Source organism: Dipodomys ordii, unplaced genomic scaffold (assembly GCF_000151885.1).
Source record: "Dipodomys ordii isolate 6190 unplaced genomic scaffold, Dord_2.0 Scaffold107, whole genome shotgun sequence".
NCBI classification, from domain to species: Eukaryota; Metazoa; Chordata; class Mammalia; order Rodentia; family Heteromyidae; genus Dipodomys; species Dipodomys ordii.
The window spans coordinates 473,514-497,640 of record NW_012267323.1 but is presented as its reverse complement, the minus strand read 5'-3'; the positions used below and the strand labels follow the sequence as shown (position 1 = coordinate 497,640).

General features: G+C 40.1%; 1 protein-coding gene across 2 annotated transcripts in view; it reads right to left on the bottom strand.

Annotated features, from left to right (window-relative positions):
- Positions 1-21,571, bottom strand: part of Ryk (receptor-like tyrosine kinase) — a 41,381-nt gene extending 19,810 nt beyond the window's left edge. Inside the window, exons 1-7 of one of the 2 annotated variants that reach the window (XM_013028220.1) lie at positions 21,450-21,571; positions 15,018-15,117; positions 11,204-11,338; positions 9,730-9,783; positions 7,138-7,282; positions 2,842-2,942; positions 1,719-1,844 (exon numbers count right to left, since the gene is read on the bottom strand). In XM_013028220.1, the coding sequence (XP_012883674.1) occupies positions 1,719-1,844; positions 2,842-2,942; positions 7,138-7,282; positions 9,730-9,783; positions 11,204-11,338; positions 15,018-15,075 (619 nt within the window). In that variant the 5' untranslated portion in view covers positions 15,076-15,117; positions 21,450-21,571. Of the gene's footprint in view, positions 1-1,718; positions 1,854-2,841; positions 2,943-7,137; positions 7,283-9,729; positions 9,784-11,203; positions 11,339-15,017; positions 15,118-21,449 lie in introns of both variants that reach the window. The other variant, XM_013028221.1, reaches the window with a different exon arrangement.
- Positions 21,572-24,127: the final 2,556 nt, after the last annotated feature.

The window sequence follows — 24,127 nt, the reverse complement described above, 5'->3', positions numbered from 1 at the left end:
AAAAAAAAAAAAAAGAAGCATCCTAGCCAAGTGCTATGATCCACACTTGTGATCCTACATACTCAGGAGGCTGAGGAGTGAGGACTGAGGTTCAAAACCAGGCAGGAAAGGCTGTGAGACTCTATGTTTCCAATTAACCACCTAAAAACTGGAAGTGAAGCTGTGGCTCAAAGGGGTAGAGCACTCACCTCGAGCAAAAAAACAGGGACAGTACACAGGCCCTGAGTTCAAGCTCTGGGACCAAAAAAGAAGTTAATTAGTCATGTTGTCTTCTCTCAGATCAAGAGGTTTAAAATAAACTATGACACCTCTGAGACATGAAGGAAAACTCCACGTGATTTCCAACTTCCTCTTTTCCTTAAATGATACCACTACAACTGATTACTTATTCTATACTGTTTATAGAGACAAAAAGAAACTGCAAGCATACATCATTGGGCTCTCAATCTTTTAACTCATTAGGAGATGTTAACACGTCTACTTACTCTCTTGAGGGCAGGTCTATAAACTAGTTGTTAATAAAGTTTTATGTTAATAAAGCCTATAAAATATAGTATTCATAGCTGAAAAACAAACAAGAAAAAAATCTGCTTCCATTATTTACTACTTGCCATTGAGAGTAGTTTAATTTCCTTACTACCTGTGATTGACCTAACCAATAGATGAATACAGGAAAAGTATGTATCCACAACATTCCAAAATAGAAAAGTGTAAAAAAGTTATTCTTGCCCAGCGCCAGTGGCACACGCCTGTCATCCTAGCTACTCAGGAGGCTGAGATCAAAGCCAGCCCAGACAGGATAGTCCATGAGACTCTTATCTCCAATAAACCACTAGAAAACCAGAGGTGGAGCAGTAGCTCAAGTTGTAGAGTGCTAGCCTTGAGCTGAAGAGCGCAGGGATAGCACCCAAGCCCAGAATTCAAGCCCTATGACTGACAAAAAAAAAGTAATTCTCAAATCTCCCTCATCAATATCCTAAAACTGAAAAAAGAAGTGAGGACCAGCAAGAGGGAAAGGAAAGGCTACTGATACTATTAGCTGTTAATACATGTCATGAACATCATTTCATCTAATCTTTTTTTGGGGGGCGGGGGGGATGTCCGGTTGTGGGGCCTGAACTCTGGGCCTGGGCACTGTCCCTCAGCTCTTCAGCTCAAGGCTAGCGCTCTACCACTTGAGCCACAGCGCCACTTCCGGCTTTTTTCTTTTTGTTTAATGTGGTGCTGAGGAATCGAACCCTGGGCCTCATGCATGCAATGCAAGCACTCTACCACTGAGCCACCTTCCCAGCCCCTTGTCTAATCTTTATAATTAGTCTTAAGACTCAAAAACACTACTACTTAACCACAACACTCTCTACATTTTCAGAACAGGAAACTGAAGATCTTAGATGTCACATGATTTCTCATAGGTCATACAGAGTAATAAATCCTGGGAGAATTTGAATCTTAACTTCATTCTACTCCATTTGCTACAATCCACATATTGTATCACAAAGAAAAGACTTGGAGTACAGTATTTCAAAGCGGCCTGCTAGGAAATGATGACTTTAGTTAGACTAAAACACAAAATCTACCTTAAAGTTAACAAACACTTACGGATTCTGTGTACACTTGAAAATTAAGAATTGCACCAAAGCTGTATAAAGTACATTAAAATCTAAAAAAGGGGAAACCAGAAGTAATTTTTTCAAAACCAACATTCAGACAATAAATACCTTCTTGGAGTACGTCTTTTAGAGTTATCCTCTCCCTAGATATTGCTATATCCTTCACCTTGGCTTTGGCCTCCAACAGAGTGACACTTCTCAAGTCGTTCTTCTCTATCCGCAAGGTAGGATAACCTGAGGAGCCAACAAAGCCAGACCAAGCAATATAAATACCCTTATTATGGTATTGGGGTCAACTAGTTCAGTTATTTTCCTCCAAACATCTCATATTAAAGCATGCGAAAACACACATCAAAAATCTGTCCATAAAAAGGAAATTAAGCCAGGTACTGGTGGCTCACACCTATAAACCTAGCTATTCAGGAGGCTAAGATCTGAGATTGTGGCTAAAAGCCAGCCTGGGCAGAAAAGTCCCCGTGAGACTCATCTCCAATTAACCACTCAAAAACTGGAAGTGGTGCTATGGCTTGAAGTGGTAGAGTACTTGCCTTGAGCAAAAAGATCTCAGGGAAAGTGCCTAGGCCCTGATTTCAAGCCCTACAAGTGACAAAAAAAAAGTGGGGGGAAGTGAGGAATAGTGGCTTGAGATATACTTGGTGGTAAAATGACTAACTAGCATGCCATGAGGTCCTGGGTTTGATCTCCAGTATTGCTGGGGTAAGGGGTAGAATTAGACCCCTAGCAAGCATTCTATTATAATTAGAAAACCGTTTAAAAGTCTGGGGGTATGGCTCATAGTACAGTGCATGCTTATCATGTTGGAGACCATATGTTCAATCCCCAGCACCATACAAAAATGATGTAAATAATGTAAATAAAATCTTTACATACCCATAAGACCATCAAACAATTCATAAAAATTCAAACTGTTTTGGTAGCTCAAACGCATACTGAAAATCTTTAGCATACATCTCTACAGAAGTGACTTAGTAGCTATTTTAATATAATTAATGAAATTGCCCCAAAGCAAAACTAGTTCTGGCAACTCATCTCAAATTTTACTTTCAAGACCCGAATTTCATTCAATGCTGTAGAAACAAAGGCCAAAGATCAGATCTCATTTGGCACAAATCATGTTAGTGGCATGGTGTACGTGTTTCACTAGTACAGTAACCATAGGGGACCACCGACAGACCACGGAAAACGGCATTAGAATTAAATTAACTCTTACTGGTGATAGGAGTTGCATTGTTGGGTGTGTCGGCCCTCAGATATTGAGTCGTCTGGGTGGAAGGCTGAGACAGCCCTTGGGAACTACTGCTGGCACTGATGCTGAAAACATTTTTAGGAGACAAATATGTGACAGGTGAGTTTCACAAGAAATTTCTTGTCCTAAAAACGCAAGTAGCTTTATAGCCTGCCTAAAACCCTAAAGGAGATCACAGTAATGCACAAAAATCACAGATTCCTTATTGAAAATTTCATTCACATTGTAAGATAGAACTCTATTTCTACCTTTAAAAATCAACATGCATTCCCTTATTTGCAATAACTAGTATATGTCTGAGTCAAGCAGAAAAGGTCAGATAAGTTGATATTAGGGAAATGAACCCTAAGATATGTATTCAAATGTTTTTTTCTTTCATGCGATTGTTTCTAGCACATTTATACATGCAGGTTCACCTGGGCGAAGTTATTCAGAAATGCAAGTACCAGTTCTCAGACCTCACAATAAGGATATGCTATCCCTGAACCTCACATAGGGTATGCTGAATGAAGAAATGTGGCCCACCATTCAAGGAAAGAGCCATTTAATTAGATTGTTTGTGTTCATAAAAGGAGCAAAATGAAGGGCTTTTAATGATGGCTGTGAATCAAATGGCCTACAGATGAGAAAATAATCAAACCAAATCAATGTGCCAACATGCTCAAAGCTTGGGAAGAAGTATCCTATCCAGTTCAAGCTTGTTTAATCACAATTCCCAATTCCCCAATGGCACTTTTTTAAAAGAATTTACAGATGTTCCCAGAAGTCTCCGGTATGGAACAGTAAATAATGTTATATACTCTAAGCTAAGAGATCCAGAAAATGGGAGACACATGTAATTGTTAATCCTGTGTTTGAGTGTTACAAATGTTCCCAAACATTCCCCCCCCCAACACACACACAAACACATGCACACACATTGGGTAACAAACTTGACCTACAGAGATCACCCTTGGGCACATTCCAGTCTCATGTCTTAGCCCTTCCTATTTTGCAGCAAGTTAACCTTACGAAGTGAGCTTGAAGAGTGAGAACAGATGGCAGGATAGCCTTCCATGCCTTTTAGGTATACAATTAGTGAAGTCCAATCAGAGGGTCCAACTTTCCTAAGTATGCAGAATTGTTTAACCTACTTGTCTACACCTATCTCTGTATTTTCAAAGACTGGTGACTTTAAAACATATAATGACTATATATTCTGCAACAATTCTCCACGAATTTTTATTTTTTTCATTTCAGAAGTCCATACATATATTTAAAAATGAAAATATGTAACATGAATGCAATAAGCACTGTAAACCCCTATGTAGCCCCCCCTGATTTTTTGATCACTAATAAACAACCTACTATTATTTGCTGTAACTAAAACACTTCTGAAAAGTTAAGGATGCCCACCAATAAAAACTGCTTTCCTACCTACTTTGCTAAAGATATTTTGCATCTCAAGGATTCATCATGCCACCGTGTGGTCAGTCCTGGAAGAATTTTTAAGGGTGGAGGTTATTCAAGAACGGATCTACATGAGTCTACAGGTGTAGTTGGTATGATAAAGAGATAGCATAGGTGTTGAAATCATGAGCTAGGCAAAACTATTCAGTCCTTCTGGAGTCCCAAACTCCTCATAAATAAGATACTGCTACCCCATGACCAAACTGCTAACAGGGGTACAAGAAAGACGAATAAGTAAAGCATGCTCACACTGCCTGGCCCTCATACTACTAGTTGCTTTTATTATTATGAACATGACGCACCCTGATCCTTAGAATAAGGAACTACAGGGCTACAGAAAGTGCAGATCTGAGAACTACTCAAGCGTCTGACTAGAAATTATTGACTTGTATCATAAAATGGGATTAAAAAAATCTACCTCACAACATTCTGTGAGGCTCAAATTTATAATGTATGCGAAAGCACAACTTAGGTACTACTACCGGCAAACATCACCGATTGCTAAATAAACATGGACTCCCATTTCTCCCCTTCAACTAAACAGCAGGTGGCACTTTCATGCCTCTTCAGAAGTTCTGAGAGGTTGTGGAACTGAAGTGTTACTGGCTAGCTGTGTCAGTTGTTCACTTGCTTACCAGGTCACTGAGTGGAGGGAGGAGCTGGAAAGCAGTAAGTGACGCAGGACGCTAGGTAGAAAGAACCTGTGTTGACTATGACAGGCAGCGGGGGCGATGGGGGACCTGCCTGATTTTCATAGCTGAGCCACTGTAGGATCAATGTATCTGCCAACTATGGTATGAAACCCTACATTTGTTTTTTGGCAGGAAGAAAAATTCATTATGTAGATATTAACTCTGCTGTAGAATGAAGTTACGGCTTTAAGGAGGACATTATAACCTTCCATGCCTGCTAGGTATGCTTTGCAAATGAGAACTGAGACAAAGAAAGGCTACATAACTCACTCAAGGCGGTAACACAAAGAAGTTTTACAGACATACTTCAGAATGGCTTAGCTTCAGAGGCTCTCCTGTTAACTACTGGGCTGTGCTCTGAAAATATTGTTGCTCTTACTCAAATAACATCTAAAAAACATAGAGAGAAATGGAATACTGATTTAGGAGTGGGAACTATTTCACTGTATGCCCAAAAGGATCTAAAAGTATGGCACAAACCTGGTCTATGTGAGTTCACAGCCCTAACACACACACACACACACACACACAAACATTCAAGGAAAATATGACTTTATATATGGAGACTTGAATGCTGGAAGTGGTGCTGTGGCTTTAAGTGGCAGAGTGCTAGCCTTGAGCAAAAGAGCTCAGGGACAGCACCCATGACTGATCAAAACAAACAAACAAACAAACAGACTTGAATGCCACATCCTTAGGTAACCCCCGTAGCACTACTTATAATCCTATACAAAATATTATTTACTGTTTTTATTCTTTTGAATGCTTCCAAATGCCATTTCTTTCTCTGTAAAGTCTTACTCCAAGACTACTATGTACATAAATCAAATTCTGAAACTTATCATCAATATGCTTCTAATCTTATTCACATCTTCTGTCTACTCAAGAAAAGGAAAGGAATATAATGGAGAAAGAAAATATTTAAAGGTAGGAACTGAGTCAGACTAACTCTGGCTTTTTGGGTTCCTGTTTATGTCCCCTATCCAAACTATCTCCACAGTGTATTAAGATTGGGAGATTCAGCCATGAATAATCCTGATTGTAAAAAAGTGCATTCTAGTGGAGGGTGGGTGAGGGGAAGGCACGTAAGACAAGTACAATGAACAACTGCAGAAGGAAGAAGTAAAATAATCCCACTGAGATGGACATATAGACACAGAAAGAAGAGACAGGGATAGTAGGGAGGCTTAGAAAAGACTTCATTAATAAGATAGCAATGGAGTTCAAGTATGAAGAACAGGCAGACTGTGGGGGTGGGGGGAGAATTTAAAGAGACAATAAGAAGGTAAGAAAAGGTTCAAAGGGTTAAAGCCAAATCATGAAGCTAGGAATATATCAGTCAGAATATGTCTCAGTTGAGAATCGCTGGGTGTCATTAGGAATGGGAAAGAGAACTGTGGGTTTGTGAAAAAAAGTCTACAATTCCATCTTACATGCTGGTCTCCTCATCAGCTTGGCCCTACCCAGGCTGGGTCAATCACCTTCTGTGTTCCCAGGCTACAGTACTACAATCATCCATTTTATATACTTTTATAATTATGAGCCAGTGTCAAAGATTAACTACTTGACACTGTTAACAGTATATCATATCTTCTCAATCCAGCGTAATATCTAACCCAGGGTTTCTCACACTGAAGGTACATTAGAACCATTCAGGAAGCTTTAAGAAAACCACTCAGATACAACCCTATACCAATGAACATCAGAATCTCTGGAAGGTGAAGCCTATGTACTGGTAAGTTTTAAAAGGTTCTCTCTGATATGCACAGCAGACACTCAATCAAGTATTTCATTTGTGGATGGGTGGATAGGAAATGATGGAAGGAGGAACTAGAAGGAAGAAGCAGGGCAATTTTAAAGGCAACGGGAATCTGGAGAAGTCATGGCAATGGGGACAGAAAACCACTTGGATTTCTACGAGAATTCTTCTCAATAAGTAATAAGCTATAATTGGTGACTACCCAAATTTTAAGAGGTGCAAGACAGTGATCAGGATAAATTATTTTTCTGTTAGCTAGGGCTAACAAACCCTTGTACCATTGTGGCTGGATACATGTGAACCTTCCACATATGTATATATCTACTTTTATTTTTTTCCTTTCCAAAAAAGGTACAGTACCTGTCATCCAGTTCAATCCTTTTCATACTATGAAGGTGCAAAACGGCTAAAATTATTGCTACAAGAAATATTACTGCACAACAAACCCCTACACTAATGTAAAACACACGTGTAGAAGTGGTTGGAGCTGCATGTACAGGATCATCTGAAAAAAAAAAAGTAATTTAAACTTTTTAAACAAAGGACTGTTTAGTGATCTAATATACACAGTGAGTAACATGTTCTTTGTAAAATTCCACTTCATGCATTCTTTCTTTGATTTCTATCAGTTACCGTTTGTGTGCTGGTATATGCTCACACATTTTTTGATGTTTTGCTATAGTCATAAAAAAGATTTTAAATGAAACTTCTGGTTAATAACAGATACACACAAGTGGTGTACCTAAAATATACCTGGGCATAAAACCATACTGCGGCACTGCTGTCTTAAGAGTTTTCTGAGTCCAAGGAATGTTCTACAGTGTACTGACTGACACAGTGGCTTCTGGCCATGCTGGCAATATATCACTAAAATGTGAATCACCAGAGGGAGGATTTAATTTTATTTCACTTAAAAGTATAAAATCATATATGATTTATAGTCACCCTGCTAGTAAGCAGGGCAATATTTTGCTGATCTACTTTTAAAGACCTTACTGATTCAATAAAATTATATTATTTTAAAAGAGACCAGGAAAATGATTACGTTTAAGGCCAGCCGGAGCTACACAGCAAGATACCGTCTCAAGAAACCCGAAAGGCAAACTGAAAACCAACACACGGAGACCAACACATGGAGACCAAGCTACATTCTGACAAAGGAGTAAAGATGTGTGACAAAGCAGAACTAGAATGACCAGAGAGATTTGTGTAAATTACATTAATGGATGCTCACATAATTCCACTGAATAAAACCTGAGGAATTTGGAGTCTATCCTAAGTGAGATGAGGAAGCACTGCAAAGTGTCAAGCAAAGGAATGACACATTGGTCACTTACAAAAGTGATACCTGCATGCTGGGTGAAGAATGCTGTATAGAGGAGCAAGAGAAGAAAACAGGGAAAAGTTAGTGGGCTACTAGGATAGCCCAAGAAAGGGACGGCAGTGGCTCAGCTGAGTGCATAGAAAATAAATGGGCTTGGAAGCAGAGTTGACAGACCTTACTAGCAGACTTTACTGGTGGGAAAAAAGAGGCATCAAAGTTTTGGATTAGGAGCTGGGAAGGTGGCTCAGTGGTAGAGTGCTTGCCTTATATGCTTGAGGCCCTGGGTTCAATTCCTCAGCACCACATAAGTAGAAAACGCTGGAAGTGGCACTGTGGCTCAAGTGGTAGAGTACTAGCCTTAAGCAAAAAGGAGATCAGGGACAATGTCCAGGCCCTGAGTTCAAGCCCCAGGAATGGAGAGGGCGGGGGGAAGAAATGATATCCTACTAGCATTAAAAAAAAAAAAAAAGTAAGACTATCAGAATTTTAAAATGCCACTGGACATACTGACATTGTAAAGAAGTTTTCTCTTCCTTTTCAGAGATATTCTATACCAAGTTGTCAATTTCTCATATTATTTTACCTTCCACAAAGGTCTACTTTGGGATATTCAGATGCTTTGTGCTCCTTGGGAGATAAAGGGATAAAACAGAAAGCACACAGAATCACCCAAGAATTATTCTTTCCAAAAGAGTTGGCCCTGAGTCTAATCAAATGCAAACTCCAAGAACAGTTACCAGAAAGAGAAAAGCAGGTTAAACAACCCTAGCAGGATGTAGAAGGTGGGAAATTCTTCAGGACAAAATGACATAATTTTATCGATTATAAAGGGGAGAGGTTTTTTTTTTTAAATCAATATACATCAAGCAAATACAGTGAGTACAGGCTTCCACTGGATCCCAACTTGTACAAGAAATTATAAAAAGATGTTTTCTACACAATCAGGTTAATATAAATATGAACAGCTATCAGATGATACTAAGGAATTACTGTTAATTCTGCTATCTGTGATAAATCAAAATGAGTATATGTTGGATAACTGTAGGATGTGAGTGATTACTTAAGATACTTTAAAAGAGATTAACATTGAGCTGGGTGCCAGTGGCTCATACATACCTATAATAATCCTAGCTATTCAAGAAGCTGAGATCTGATGATCAAGGTTCAAAGCCAGTCAAGACAGGAAAGTCCACAAGACTCTTATCTCTTACTAACTACCCAACAAGCTGGGAGTGGAGTTGTGGCTCAAGTGGTAGAGTGCTAGACTTAAGCAAAAAAAACTTAGGAACGGTGTCTAGGCCCTGAGTTCAAGCCCCAAGCCCAGCACACAAGGAATAATAATAATAATAAGTTGGCTACAAGAAATTGGCTAAGGATTTAGGTCCAAAGCTTCTAAAAGGTTTCAGCTTATTATAAAACATATGAATTTACTTCTAAAAATATTCAAAACTCAAAATTTCACTTAACCTATACTAAATTATAATATAGCAGTGAAATAAACAATAAGGTGCTATAATCATTTGACCAAGTAGAAAACCTAAGGCTTCCAAGCTCAATCTAATCATGCTCACAGGCAATCAACCATTTTTCACCCCCAATAATGAAGAAAGAGAATACAGTGAACTTACAAATAGTTCTGCTAGTGTTTTTGTCCAATGCTGAAGTTTTTACTTCTTCAAGTTCTGTATTAAAAGGGGGAGGAAAAAAAATTAGAAATTCTTTTGCATTGAAATCTTTAAGTACTATAATATTTTCTCAATTTTGTCTAACGTTGTTTTGAGTGCTATAAGAACACTTCCTGGGCTGGGAAGGTGGCTCAGTGGTAGACCGCTTGCCTAGCATGCATGAGGCCCTGGGTTCGATTCCTTAGCACCACATAAGCAAAAAGAAAAAAGCCGGAAGTGGAGCTGTGGCTCAAATGGTAGAGTGCTAACCTTGAGCTGAAGAGCTGAGGGACAGCGCCCAGGCCCAGGGTTCAGGCCCCACGACCAGACCAAAAAAAAAAAAAAAAGATTGTAAAAAGAACACTTCCTAAACTAAGTAACAAGTTATTTGTTGCAGGACCATGAAAACTATTATTCTAATACTCACCAGTACAATCAATAAGCAGTCTATACCAGTGTTAGACAAAGGGAGTTATTTAAATACTCAATGAAAAAGGGTTTCTGTGGTGAAGAAGTATGGGAAAGTCCACATACTACATTGTCTTTATAGAGGTTCACGAGGCACATTAGCAGAATGCAAGGTTCAACAGAGTCCTAGAGTAACAAAACTTGCCTAAACCCACAATTCCCTCCCCATACAACAACAGCCTATAATAGCACAAATACGTTTCCTATTGCAGACAGCTCTTTAAATGTAGTAAGCCATAGGGGAAAAACAAAGGGGGGGTAACAATGCTCGATAGGAAATCGACTCAGTACCTTGCTCATGTAACTGTAACCCCTCTGTAGAATATTTTTACAATAAAAACATATATGTTAAAAAATAAAAATAAAAAAATAAATGTAGTAGGCTGGTAAAGAAATAGTTAGGATCACATATAACAAACTAGATGATTAGAGTAACCAATTATATGAGTACCCAAAGAGAGAGTTAATACTAATACTAAATTTAAATGAAGCCAGGAGCTGGTGGTTCATGCCTGTAATCCTAACTACTCTAAGGATCATGGTTTAAAGTCAGGCAGGGAAGGAAAGTCCGTAAGATTCTCATCTCCAATTAACCACCAGAAAACTGGGGCACTGTGGCTCAAGTGGCAGAGCACTAGCCTTGAGCTGAAGAGCTGAGGGAAAGCGCCAAGGGGGAAAAATACACACACACACACACACACACACACACACACACACACTCACACACTCACACACACACACCAGAGAATTTTAATGTTAGCTTTCATGTACATATTGAAGCAAATTGAGAAGGTATGCATCATTCTACTTATCATTATGTTAACTTGAGCAGACAGCAGCAGTGGGAAATCCACAGAATACAGGCCACATTTTGGCCAGCACTCTGCTGTTAAGAGCAGCAGAGCATCACAGTGTCATCTACTACCCACTCCCATCTACATAAAATATTTTGTTAAAACAGGTTCCTTACTTTTATAGCACATTTTCCTCCGTTTAAAGTTTAAGACTGTAAAATTTTTTGAAGAATTTACTGTCAAGTTGAGCTGCATTAGTATCATAACTTCAGAATCTACTTTGCCAGTACAGGAAAGCTCGACCCGAAACACTGTTTAAAAGAGAGAAAAAAAATTTTAATTTTCTAAAAATCAACATTAATGCTCCCAAATATCAATAAAAGATAGTTTAAAACTATTTCCAATAAGAAATACATTTAAATAAATTAAAAAGAAGCTATCAGAGAATATACTTTCAGACCACGATAGCTCTAAATGTAAGTATTTTCGTCTTTTTTTTTTTTTGGTCAGTCGTGGAGCCTGAACTCTGGGCCTGGGCGCTGTCCCTCAGCTCTTCAGCTCAAGGCTAGCGCTCTACCACTTGGGCCACGGCGCCACTTCTGGCTTTTTCTGCTTATGTGGTGCCTCATGCATGCAAGGCAAGCCTCCACTGAGCCACCTTCCCAGCCCAGTATTTTATTCTTTACAAGGCTGGGTACAGTGGCTCATGCCTGTAATTCTAGCTACTCAAGAGGTATAAATTGGGAGATTACACAAAACCTTGGTCTTAACCAATAAAAGCTTGGTGTGATGGCATACATGTCATTCCCCATGGGAAGCATAAATAAGAAGGATGATAGCCCAGCTGACTAGGGAATAGAATATGAGACCCTATCCCCAAAATAACCAAAATATGGGGCTGGGAAAGTGGCTTAGTGGTAGAATGCTTGTCTACCATGCATGAAGCTTTGGGTTCAATTCCTCAGTACCACATACACAGAAAAGGCCAGAAGTAGTGCTGTATGGTAGAGTGTTAGCCTTGAGCAAAAGAAGTTCAGGAACAGTGTCCAGGCCCTGAGTTCAAGCCCCAAGACTGGCAAAAAAAAAAAAAAAACAAAGAACTGGGGGTATGGCTCAAATAGTTGAGTACCTGCCTAGCAAGTAAAAGGCACCCCCCAAAAAAAAAAGTGAAACAAAAAATTCATTCATATAGGAACAAAAGAGTACTGAAGAACAGACATAAATGAACAATTATCTTCAACTTTTGCTCATGAGTTTTATTATATCCCTTTCTCTTATAAATCCTGTTACTCCAGAGTTTTACTATATCCCTTTTTCTTATAAATCCTGTTTCTCCAATGTACTAAAGCTACAGAATAAGGCTGAACCTACTGACTTTACCAGCCACAATTTCAACAATAACAAAAATCACATAATATAAAAGGAAAGACAACTCAGTATCAGAAGGCAATTATTAATTGTTATTAAGTCTTCTAGTTAAGTCATTTAAAAATGTAAATACTGAGCTGAGCTGGGCCCTGGCGGCTCATACCTGCAATCCTAGCTACCCAAGAGGGCTGAAATATAAGGATCATGGTTTAAAGTTAGTCTTGGCAGCAAAGTCCATGAGACGTTTATCTCCAATTAACCACCAAAAAGTGAAGCTGTGGTCTAAGTGGTAAAGCATTAAACCCTTGAACAAAAAAGCTCAGAAGTAGTGCCCAGGCCCTGAGTTTAAGCCCCAGAACCAGCACATTTTAACTGTATTTTTTTTTGTCTTTTCTTTTTTGGTACTGGGGATCAAACTCAGGATGTTGCGCTTGCTAGGCAAGCGCTTTGCCACTGAGCTACATCCCAGCCCGAACCAGCACATTTAAAAAAAAAATGTAAATACTATAAAAAAAAAAGCATTAATAGCATCATTATTATGTACTGTGTTATGTGGAGTAAACATGGGACACCAAGAACAAAATATACCACCATTCTTAAGTAGGGATAATCTTTCCAGGTCAAACTTGGCTTCAGAAAAGAAGAGAACTGGGCTGGGAAGGTGGCTCAGTGATAAAGCGCTTGCCTTGCATGCCTGAAGCCCTGGGTTCGATTCCTCAGCACCACATAAGCAAAAAGAAAAAAGCCAGAAGTGGCTCAAGTGGTAAAGTGCTAGCCTTAAGCTGAAGAGCTGAGGGACAGTGCCCAGTCTCAGAGTTCAGGCCCAATGACCAGACCCCCCCCAAAAAAAAAAGAAAAGAAAAGAAGAGAACTTAAGAAAATCAGAGAGGGGCTAGGAAGGTGGCTCAGTGGTGGAGTGCTTGCCTTGCATGCATGAGGCCCTGGGTTCGATTCCTCAGCTCCACATAAGCAAAAAGAAAAAAGCCAGAAGTGGCGCTGTGGCTCAAGTGGTAGAGCGCTAGCCTTGAGCTGAAGTACAGCGCCCAGGCCCAGAGTTCAGGCCCCACAACCGGACCCAAAAAAAAAAAAAAAAGAAAATCAGAGAAATACTGAAACTGGAAAACATGGAGCTGCTGCTGTGAGGCTTTAGACTATGACCTTCAAAGTTGGGCATATATGTAAGTTAAATATTAAACACAGCTTAAAAAAAAAACCCACTTATATCCATGTTGGGAACAGTTTAGACTATGAACTTCAAAGCTGGACATATGTGTAAGTTAAAAATTAAACACAGCTTAAAAAAAAAAAAGAAAACTACTTATATCCATGTTGTGAACAGATAATTATGTAGTACGTTTGGAAGCACTATCCTGACAGAACAGGAAGCAAGACCCCATGTCAAAAATAGCCAGTGCAAAAAGTGCTGGAGGGACAGCTCAGATTTGGTGAAATTAAGAAAACTGTAGTAATGGCTGGCTTTAGTGCATCTCATTTTTTCAATGTTTCAGTTCGGATTCTTTTCACACAAGTGTATATTTTAAATACACACATATATATATACATATATATACATTATTTCTATTTTATATTTAGAATGTTTCTCCTCTCTCAGATTCTTATATAGATCTATATACATATAATCAGAGATTTAGGCATTTCTGAATCTCTTTCACTGACTAGCCTTCTTGCACTGTTAAAGCTTAGACTAACACATGTCATAGTTTTGGAGATTTTTGGTCTTGAACTTGGTACCTGACACTTTTACTCACTGGGTAGCACTCTACCAACTGAGCCACACCTCCAACCCCACAAAGTCACAATTAACACTGTCAGAAAGTGGTTCCCACCACTATGCCTTCCACTTTCAAGTTTTACATTTTTCCATTTTTTTTAAGGTCTTACACATTCAGGAGCCATTCTAAAAAGTAAATTCAAAAAATAGATGTTTATTTCCTTTATTCATATTTGTCATTTAGGTTAGGGAAGGTCTAGATGATGTAATCAGTTCAAACTAGTTACAGGTATCTATGGGGCAAGAAGAACTATAGGGTTAAGAGAAAGGGAGGGACAGTACAGACTTTGAGGACGAACAGTCAGGAAACAGTAAAAGGAAAAGGTGGTTCCAATAGAGACCGGCATGTGCAGAGGCCTGAACATCAAAGCTGTGTGTTATCTTGAAGTGCTGGAATGATAGGGCAAGTACAGCAGGCAAGGGCAGAGAACACGGGACCCAATATATATGGCTGCAAGGCAGCTTGGTGGAGAGGGATGCTGATGAACTGAATGCCATGTGGTCAGATGTAAATGGGCAATGCCCAGGCAGGCCACACTGGAAATTAACCCAAGGGAAGTAAAACCAGAGACAAACTCATGTGCAGGCCAGAGTCAGCAATGCAGGCAAGAATAAAAGGAAAAGCTGAGCACAAACAGTCCCAGAAAGACAGAAGCAGGGAACAGTTTAGGAACACAGTGCAAACAATCAGCATTTATAAAAATTGCTTTGCAAAGAACTTACATATCTTATACCCATCTAGTAAGAGACACTACACATCAATAAACTGTCCTTCTGGGGATATGGCCCAAGACCATATGCTACATCTGTCTGCAAGGACTCTCACTCACCTGATAAAGTGCGTGGAACTTCCCCCTGAACAGAAATGTTGACCTGGGGCATGTCCATAGCCACAAAATTGTCTACCTGGAATCCTAGTTTATATTCAACCTGTAAAATGAAGAGAACTAATACACATCAGATTTGTGGTAACTGAAAGGACATTAGTAGCTTAACTTCATTAATTAGCCTACTAATCAGTATAAATAATGAACCTTTCATGAATACAAATAAACCAGCTATCAAATCTACATTGCTAGAAACAGTCCTAGAAATTTTCAATGGGATAGGTTCACAATCTGCCCTCTCTCTGGTATCTAGAATACTACCACCACTCTACCCTGAAGTCTACCTAGGAGGACTTGATAAATCCTTCTGAGGTCTACACAGCCACTGACAGAGAAGCCTGGGGAGTCAGATAAACAACTAGAGAGTTGAGATACATACTTTTCAGGGTGTAACTATTTATCAATGCATTCTCACACTGATTTAAACAAAAAAAAAAAAAAACAAGTTCTGGGGCTTGGAAGATGGCTCAGTGGTAGAATGCTTGCCTAGCATGCATGAAGCCCTGGGTTTGATTCTTCAGTACCACATACACAGAAAAAGCTGGAAGCAGTGCTGTGGCTCAAGTGGTAGAGCGCTAGCCTTGAGCAAAAGCAGCTCAGGGACAGTGCTCAGGCCATGAGTTCAAGCCCCAGGGACCAGCCAGAGAGGAAAAAAAAAAAAAAGGAAAGAAAGAAAAAAAGAAAGAAAACTGCTTGGCCGGGCGCCAGTGGCTCACGCCTGTAATCCTAGCTACTCAGGAGGCTGAGATCTGAGGATCGAAGTTCAAAGCCAGCCTGGGCAGGGAAGTCCATGAGACTCTTATCTCCAATAAACCACTTGAAAACCGGAAGTGGCACTGTGGCTCAATTGGTAGAGCACTCGCCTTGAGCTGAAGAGCTGAGGGACAGCGCCCAAGCCCAGAGTTCAAGCCCCACGACTGACAAAAAAAAAAAAGAAAAAAGTTCTGAGAGCATCTATGTGGCTAATAAAGATTCCAACATAAACCATATATTCTCCAGTTCAGCTTTTATCTACTGCTATAGTTTGAATGTTGACTGTCACCTAAAGATTCAAGGGTTAAAGGTTTGGTCTCCATTGGAAGTTGGTGGAACCTTTGGGAGGTAGACCTTAGTAAGGGGTTCTTGGGCACTATCACTTTTTGTTTTTATAAACTGATTACCCTTTTTGTGTGTGTGAGTAACAAAGTTAATACAACTACTATGAAATTTCATGTTTGGATTTCTAATCTCTGGATCTATTTCTCAAGTGCTTCAGAATCTAGAAGAAACCAATAAGTTGTTCTATATTATCACCAATATTTCTTTGTCAACACCTCACCCTCTCAGTGTGGCATAATCAAACCAACTACCATTAACCATTATAAATAGCTCTATTGCTACAGAGAGTTCATGGGGAAGCTGCTCAAACTGCAAAGCAATAGCTGAAATTCAGAAGAGCTCCATCTTTAAGAGCTTCAATGAGGCCTTATATTTCATAAGACTCTTTGTCCTGCTCATGAGATTAGCAAAAGGACAGAACCTTTCCCCATTCTGGGGTCACACAGGTGTCTTTGGTGAAGGGCTAGGATTGGCAGAACCATCAGGCAGTAAGATGGAAAGAAAGAGGAAGGAAAGAGGAGTAATCAGTCTTTAAGAAACGTAGAAACCAGCCAGCGCCGGTGGCTCACGCCTGTAATCCTATCTACTCAGGAGGCTGAGATTTGAGGATTGCAGTTCAAAGCCAGCCCAGGCAGGAAAGTCCATGAGACTCTTATCTCCAATAAACCACTAGAAAACCGAAGTGGCACTGTGGCTCAAGTGGTAGAGTGCTCGCCTTGAGCTGAAGAGCACAGGGACAGGGCCCAAGGCCAGAGTTCAAGCCTCACGACCGACAAAAAAAAAAAAAAAAGAAACATAGAAAGAGGCACCCACATATTCTCATATTAATTGAAGCACTATTCACAAAAGCCAAAAAATTAACAACTTGAATGTCCATCAAGTAATGAATGGAGTGTGGCATACACACACACACACACACACACACAAATATGGAATTCTATTTATCCATAAAAAGGATAAAATCTTCTCATTTGTGACAGCATGAATGAACTGGAAAACATTATATTAATTGAAATAAGGCAAGCACAGAAAGACCAGTATTATATGATCTCACATTCAGAATCTAAAAAAGCTGAAGCAGAGAGAAGAAAGGCAATTGCCAGGGTCGGGGAAGGGGCTGAGGGGAGAGGACGTAGTAGCTGCTAAATTATAGCCAGACAGAAATTCTGGTGAGGTACTACACAGCAGTGTTATTATCAATAACAATAATGTGATTGATATTTTATTCAAAGTATTTTCTTCTAGCTTTCTGAGCTGTATAATTTTAAATGTTTTCATCAGAAACAAGTGTTTGAGAAAATATTTACCCTTATTTAAAATTTCACAATGTATACAAACACTGAAACACATGGCAGCTCATAAATACATCTTATATACTTATGAATAAATTAACAATAAATGCAAAAAATTTTTTAAAAGAAACTAGGAAGAATAGGATACAAGTGGGGGGAAGCGGGTAAAGCTTTCCTTCCTTGTTTTTTAATGGGAAATATTCAAGTATGTTTAAATGTTAGTATGAAAGGGAAAGACGTCTGGTGGTAGAGGTGAAGGTGAAGAGGGGAAAGGTATCACCCACACTGTAGGGAAGGGGCAGCTCCAGGCATCAGGTCAGGGAGTCGATGCTGTTACCCATGAAGAAGAAGGAAGGACTCACCCAGTTCAGTTTGGTTCTCCGCTGACACGCTACCTGAAAGTGTCTGAGCTAAACACTGCAGAGGTGTGTGAATACTAAACCTTTCTTCCCAGTTAAGATGGGTGCGTGAATATCATCTATCAAAAGCTGTACTTTGTGCCACATCCTGCTGCAGTACATCAATGGCTTGCTATTTCAGCAAGGAAACCTTACTAGCCTTAGCACATGGCAGTACCATGGCTACCACCAGGGGATGCTAGAGAGCTAGCTAAGCACCTAAGGGTTGGGAATGCAGAAGCTATTCTCCTATATGGGGGACATGGGGATCAGTTAATCTACCTTTTCTAGAGCCTAGCCAGGACTACTCAGTTACATGTTCCCACAGCCTGTGCCCCAAAGGGGTATTACTGACAGAGACATACTGACACCTTCAGCTGGTTCACTCCCGTCTTCTACCGCCTTGGAAGATGGCCCTAGCAATCTCCCAGTCCCTTCCTCCACTCGAGCTGCTATCCAGCTAAGGGAATTACATCCTGAGGAGAGGCACTCGTCCTGAGCTGTGATCAGCAGTCCTTCCTTCATTGACGCTTATCCAGTTTCTTTTGGATTTCACAAACTGACCACCCGCTGTCCTTCTTGCTCCCCCCTCAACTATCTCAGAGGAACCCACTTTCTGACCTCTCCCTAGCACCAGGCAGATCTGTGAGAACACCTCTTCTTTGAACTCCACTTCTAAGGAAAAGTCTAATCTCTTCAAATGATAAATCCTCCTTTAAGTATAGTAGGTTCTGGCCATCTTGCCATTAATGAGTTCTCAATACTATCAGCTTGTTTCTCTTGCTCTCCTTTATCATTATCAATCTCCCTTATATGTAACATCACCTTCTAGGCAGACCTATCTACCTAATGACCCTACAGCTTTCACATTTAACAGACTCAACTTGAACTTAGTACATTTCTCCAAATTCATTCTGTCTTCTTTACTGTAGGTCCAGTGTTATAAGTAGAAGAACAGCTGAACCCCAAGAGAGCAGGGAGGGAGTAGAGCACAGGACTCAAGGGACCAGTCTAGCCCTAGTCTCTCAATGGAGCAGGGCGCAGGTAGGGAGAAGGAATGATGATGAGGTTGAGTGGAGCTAGGAAGAAGTGGTAGAATAGGGGAGAAGGGAGGCTTAGAAGAACATACAGTATGGAAGCGTGAAAACATAGAAGCCTGCCCTTTGTGAGGGACTGTCTGAATGCACGAGTCCTTGGGACTTTTAAACTGCAATTTCTGGAAATCAAAGAAAATGCCCATTATTGAAATCCAGTTTTCTCCACGTTCTCCACATGTACTGACCTCTAAAGAATTTTATTTGCTAATCACTCTATGAAGAAACCAATCTATTCAAAGGCCAAATGTATAATCTACTGAAACCAAGAAATTTGAACAGCAGTTATTAGGAGGAAAAAAAAAGACCGTGCCAAAATATTTTAGTAACCAGAGAAAATATAAAAATTTGAATACGCTACAAGATAAACATTTTTGGTAAATCATTCTTCACTTGGAACAAATACAAATGGCAATTGCAAACAGGCAGCTGATGAATAAATCCACCTGCTTCTGGAACACAGACAATACAAGTTTAAAGTGGATACATTTGCCTACACTGAACTTACCAGTGAACCTCACTGTGGAGGGGACACAGCGGGTTGATCCCAAGGGGCTGCTGGTAGAACACTATCAAGCATCTCTAGACTTTCCTGGACAATGATGAAGGAATCCAGAAAGCAGCTATAGAGAGAGGGGGTCGTGGGAGATCACGCTATATCTTAGTGTATTTTTGTAACTCTGGGCCAGCTAATGTATGCCACCTAAAGAGAGTATAACAGCATGTTTTTTCCTGGACACTGGAGGAATGTTCTGGAATACTGAAGAACCGAGGTGCCTGTTAAAACAACCCTGTAGTTTTCTCTCTTTATATATATCTCCCCATCCTTATGAGAGAATCTACTCCTATCTCAAAACATAATTAGCCCTCGCTGAGGCACATGTTACATATATGTCAAGACAGACACAACAAAGGCCTCCGAGGGAACCATAATGTTTGGCAAGACAGAATAGTCATGTAAACACTAGAAAGCAACACTATTAGCAAAACTTTTGATATGTGAAAACTCATGTTAAAATATCTAGTATTGAAATAATGTATTAGGGAGCCTGAAGATCTTTGAAGGTATTTAATTTTTTTTCAAAAGCAAGCATTGAGCGTCTCTGATAAAGTGTTTGAGCTTAGGAACCATTGCTGTCCTTCTGAAAGTCCATGACTTTGTCTCAGAGCCAAATGACCAAGCTAAGAACCTGTCGCCCTATCTCCTTTGCCCTCTTGTGGTGTCTTGCCCATTTCAGGTCATGTCCACATCTTGCTTTTACCCCCCTACTACATTAGGTAAGACCCTTTCCAAATCTGGGTCTTTGTTTACTCTTTAAGACCTGATAAAAGCACAATTACATAAGAAATATGATATAGCTACTGAAGAAGGATGAAAGTGCAGCTCTATATGAAGGATCAGAGACTGTTTCTGCTTAAGATTTACTTACACATACCTACACACACATGCTCAATACAGCCAGTATCAAAACAGATAACCTCTCCGTAATAATTAAAACATAGCTACAATAGGTATTCTTATTTTGAGTTGTGGAACTATTTTTTTCCCCCTCAAGTAAGATTCTACTTGAGGGGATAAAACTTGATAAAAGAATCCTGGTTGGAGGAGGGGAAGAAGCTCAACATACAGCCTCCCTGGGGGTGGAAAAACCGAGGAACCTGGGCAGTTAGAGGAGATCTGAAGAATTCAGCAACAAGTTAAGGTTCTGGGCAAGTGGTTCTGAAGTGCAAGCTGGATACTGATGGGTCAGGAGTCTGAGATCTAAAGATCCAGGTTCAGAGCCAATTCAAGTACGTAAAAGCTTATCTCCAATTATGCAGCAAGAAGCCAGAAATGGAGGCATAGCTCAAGTGATAGAATGCTAACCATGAGTGCAGAGGAAGCCAAGCAAGAGCATGAGGCCCTGAGTTCAAGCCATGGTACGAGGAGGGGGAAAAAAAAGTGTTAAGTTCTGGGGTTAGACCCTTAGGTCTAACCTCAACACACACACACAGACACACACACACACACACAGACACACACACACAGACACACACACACAGACACACACACACAGACACACACACACAGACACACAGACACACACACACACACACACACACACCTGTAGCACCCTGCTTTCACCTTGAATGTGACAACCGTAAAACATGTGTGGGAGATCTTACCGGTTACTCCAAATCCCCTCACAGGTGGGTTCACCAGAACAACAGGGTCATTACCAGGTCGACTCTCCTTTCCCCAGCCTAGACCCAAATTCCATTTGAAAACCCTCAAAGGATGAAGTGTCTGTATGTCCCAATCACCTACATGCTGGCCACTACCTCACTGCAAAGGACCTGAGAAACTTTAGAGGCTCCAAGATTGAAAGTATAAATCTGAAGACCCAGTACTGTTATGGCACACCACCCACGGACCCTTCTTTCAGATACAGCCCCTGCCTCTGGGGCCTGTGCAGCCCCGTCAGGGCAGCTGCCAACCACTCACTCTCTTACCTTGGACTTCGCATGCCAAGTGAAGTGCAGGAAATTTGTCTCACTGGGTACTAGCAGGTTAAAAGATAGAGCGTAGTGACTAATAAGGTCGTTTCTCACATAATAAAGTTCTGCATCAAGACCTAGAACAAAATAAGGAAAAATAATTAAGCACCTAAATATCTTCAAACTGAAGCTCATCAGTATTTCAAAGCCAGTGACTACTGGTGTACCACATGTACATCACAAACAGCTCACCTATGTGCTGTGCTGCCTTATAAAGCAGGACATTGTATTTTATTACTACCCACAAAGACGAAGAAACTGGGACTCAAAAAGGAGCTCTCCCTATAAGAACTGGTGTGCAGGACCAGAACTTGGGTAGCCAGTTTGTTTTCTGAGGGACCATGACACTCTGTATTCTGGAAAGTGCTTGTCTTGTGTGGTATCTACACAGAAACACCCTTTTTCTCAAAGTTGATGCAGACTTTACATGAGAGGTTCAAAATGGAAGGGAGACTGCTACCTGATTAAAGCTTAAGTGTGAGCCAAAGCCTTCAGCTTCCAGCTTGGGGGAAAAAAAAATCTCTGCCTCCTCCATAAGAACCTCAGACTAGAAGGTACAGAATGCCATATTTCTCATACACTCAGACATACTTCTTTTCACAAAGTACATATCAGGAGATGAGAGAAAGTAAGAAGAAACTTGGACAAGAAAACTGGATAAAAAGAAATACAAAATCCAATCACAGTAGCATATAGTTTAAATTTTTTTTTTAAAGTCAACGTGTATTCTATAGTAGATTTACTGTCCACAAAAAACACACATCTGGGGCTGGGAAGGTGGCTCAGTGGTAGAGCGCCTGCCTTGTATGCCTGAGGCCCTGGGTTCGATTCCCCAGCACCACATAAACAAAAAGACAAAAGCCAGAAGTGGCGCTGTGGCTCAAGTGGTAGAGTGCTAGCCTTGAGCTGAAGAGCTAAGGGACAGCACCCACGCCCAGAGTTCAGGCCCCACGACCGCAGCCAAAAAAAAAAAAAAAAGAAACACACATCTAAAAGAAATAAATATATGGTAGGTAAATCGAAGAAAGTTAAGTGAAGATATTTCATACTAGAAAATTCATCAGTTAGTAAAAAACTTGTAAGCAGGATTTCATAATAATAAGTACAAATAGTGCAACTAACAGAGATGCAAGATATAAGCATGAGTCAACAGGAAAAGCAGCAAGAAACAGGCAAACCCACAAGTATAGTTGCAAACTACCTCTGAAATCTGAAGATCAAAACAGATAAAGCAGGTGAACTCATATTTTCAACAATAAAATTATAGAATATCAAAGACAGAGATTAATCGTGGGTTATATTATGCATATTTTTAAATTATTTTAAACCAAAAATCATACAGCTTACTTCCTCTGCTTAAATATAACAAAAAAACTACAACCTAATGAAGCCAAGTTAATCTATTTGAAAAAAGATCACTATACTCTTTAAAGATTTAAAAAAATAAACCCCAAATACATACTTCCACTGTTAAAAATAGTGATAACCACAAATCTTTTTAACATTAACTGTATTACAATAAATTTAACAACTTAACACCACTAACTAAAACACTGAAAAAAGAAATAAAAATTCTGACCAATTAAAAAATCCATCATAGAGAAAGCTCCAAATGCAGATGGCTTTACCTGCTATTTCACTCGAACATTTAATGAAGAAGAAATACCAATTTTATATAAATTCTATCAAGAAGTAATCTGTGGCTTAGTGGTGCAGTGCTTGCCTAGCATGCATGAAGCCCTGGGTTTGAATCCTAAGTACCACATAAGCAGAAAAAGCTGGTAGTGGCACTGTAGCACAAGTGGTAGAGTGCTAGTCTTCAGCCAAAAAAGCACAGGGGCAGCGCCCAGACCAAGTTCAAGCTCCAGGACTGGAAAAAAAAAAAAAAGTAAACCATAACTCACAGTAGAGACCGGCATCACAGTGATAATGTTAGCCAGATGGATGCTGTTGAGCAGGAAGGAAGAAATTACCTGCGCTACATGAATCCATTCCTCCTCTTGGGGGGAAAAATCCTAACATCTCCAGATGGCCCACATCTTAGCCCTACATCCTCCTTCCTGGGCCCGCTCCCTTTCAAATCAGGGCAGCACAGGAGTCTACACAGGGTATAATGACCTCTATACAACCTTAAATCCAGAATGTCAAAGAGAATGCCCTCACTTTCTAAAAACTCAGGTGTAGGGCTTCCCAAATCCAAGCACCACCACCTAGTACCCAATGTTACTGGGTAATAAAACCTCAGGCCCCCAGAACTTCAAGATGGTCAGAACTTATCCAAACTGTCCCCATCCAGAACGGCTCCTCACTACCTGACCTGCTACCCTTCCCACTCTTTGTAGGTCTTTTGTTGCACCTGGAGCAGTATCCCAATCTTACACATTGTAGCCAAAAAAAAAAAAAAAACCTATAGAACATTTGGAACACTCATTCACAAATAACTATACTGACATCTAAATGAAACATGAAAACAGAAAATTATAACCAACATTCCTCATTAATGTAGACCCAAACATCTCCACAAAAAGCCAAATTAAAGGGCTGGGAAGGTGGCTCAGTGGTAGAGCGCTTGCCTTGCATGCCTGAGGCCCTGGGTTCGATTCCTCAGCACCACATAAGCAAAAAGAAAAAAG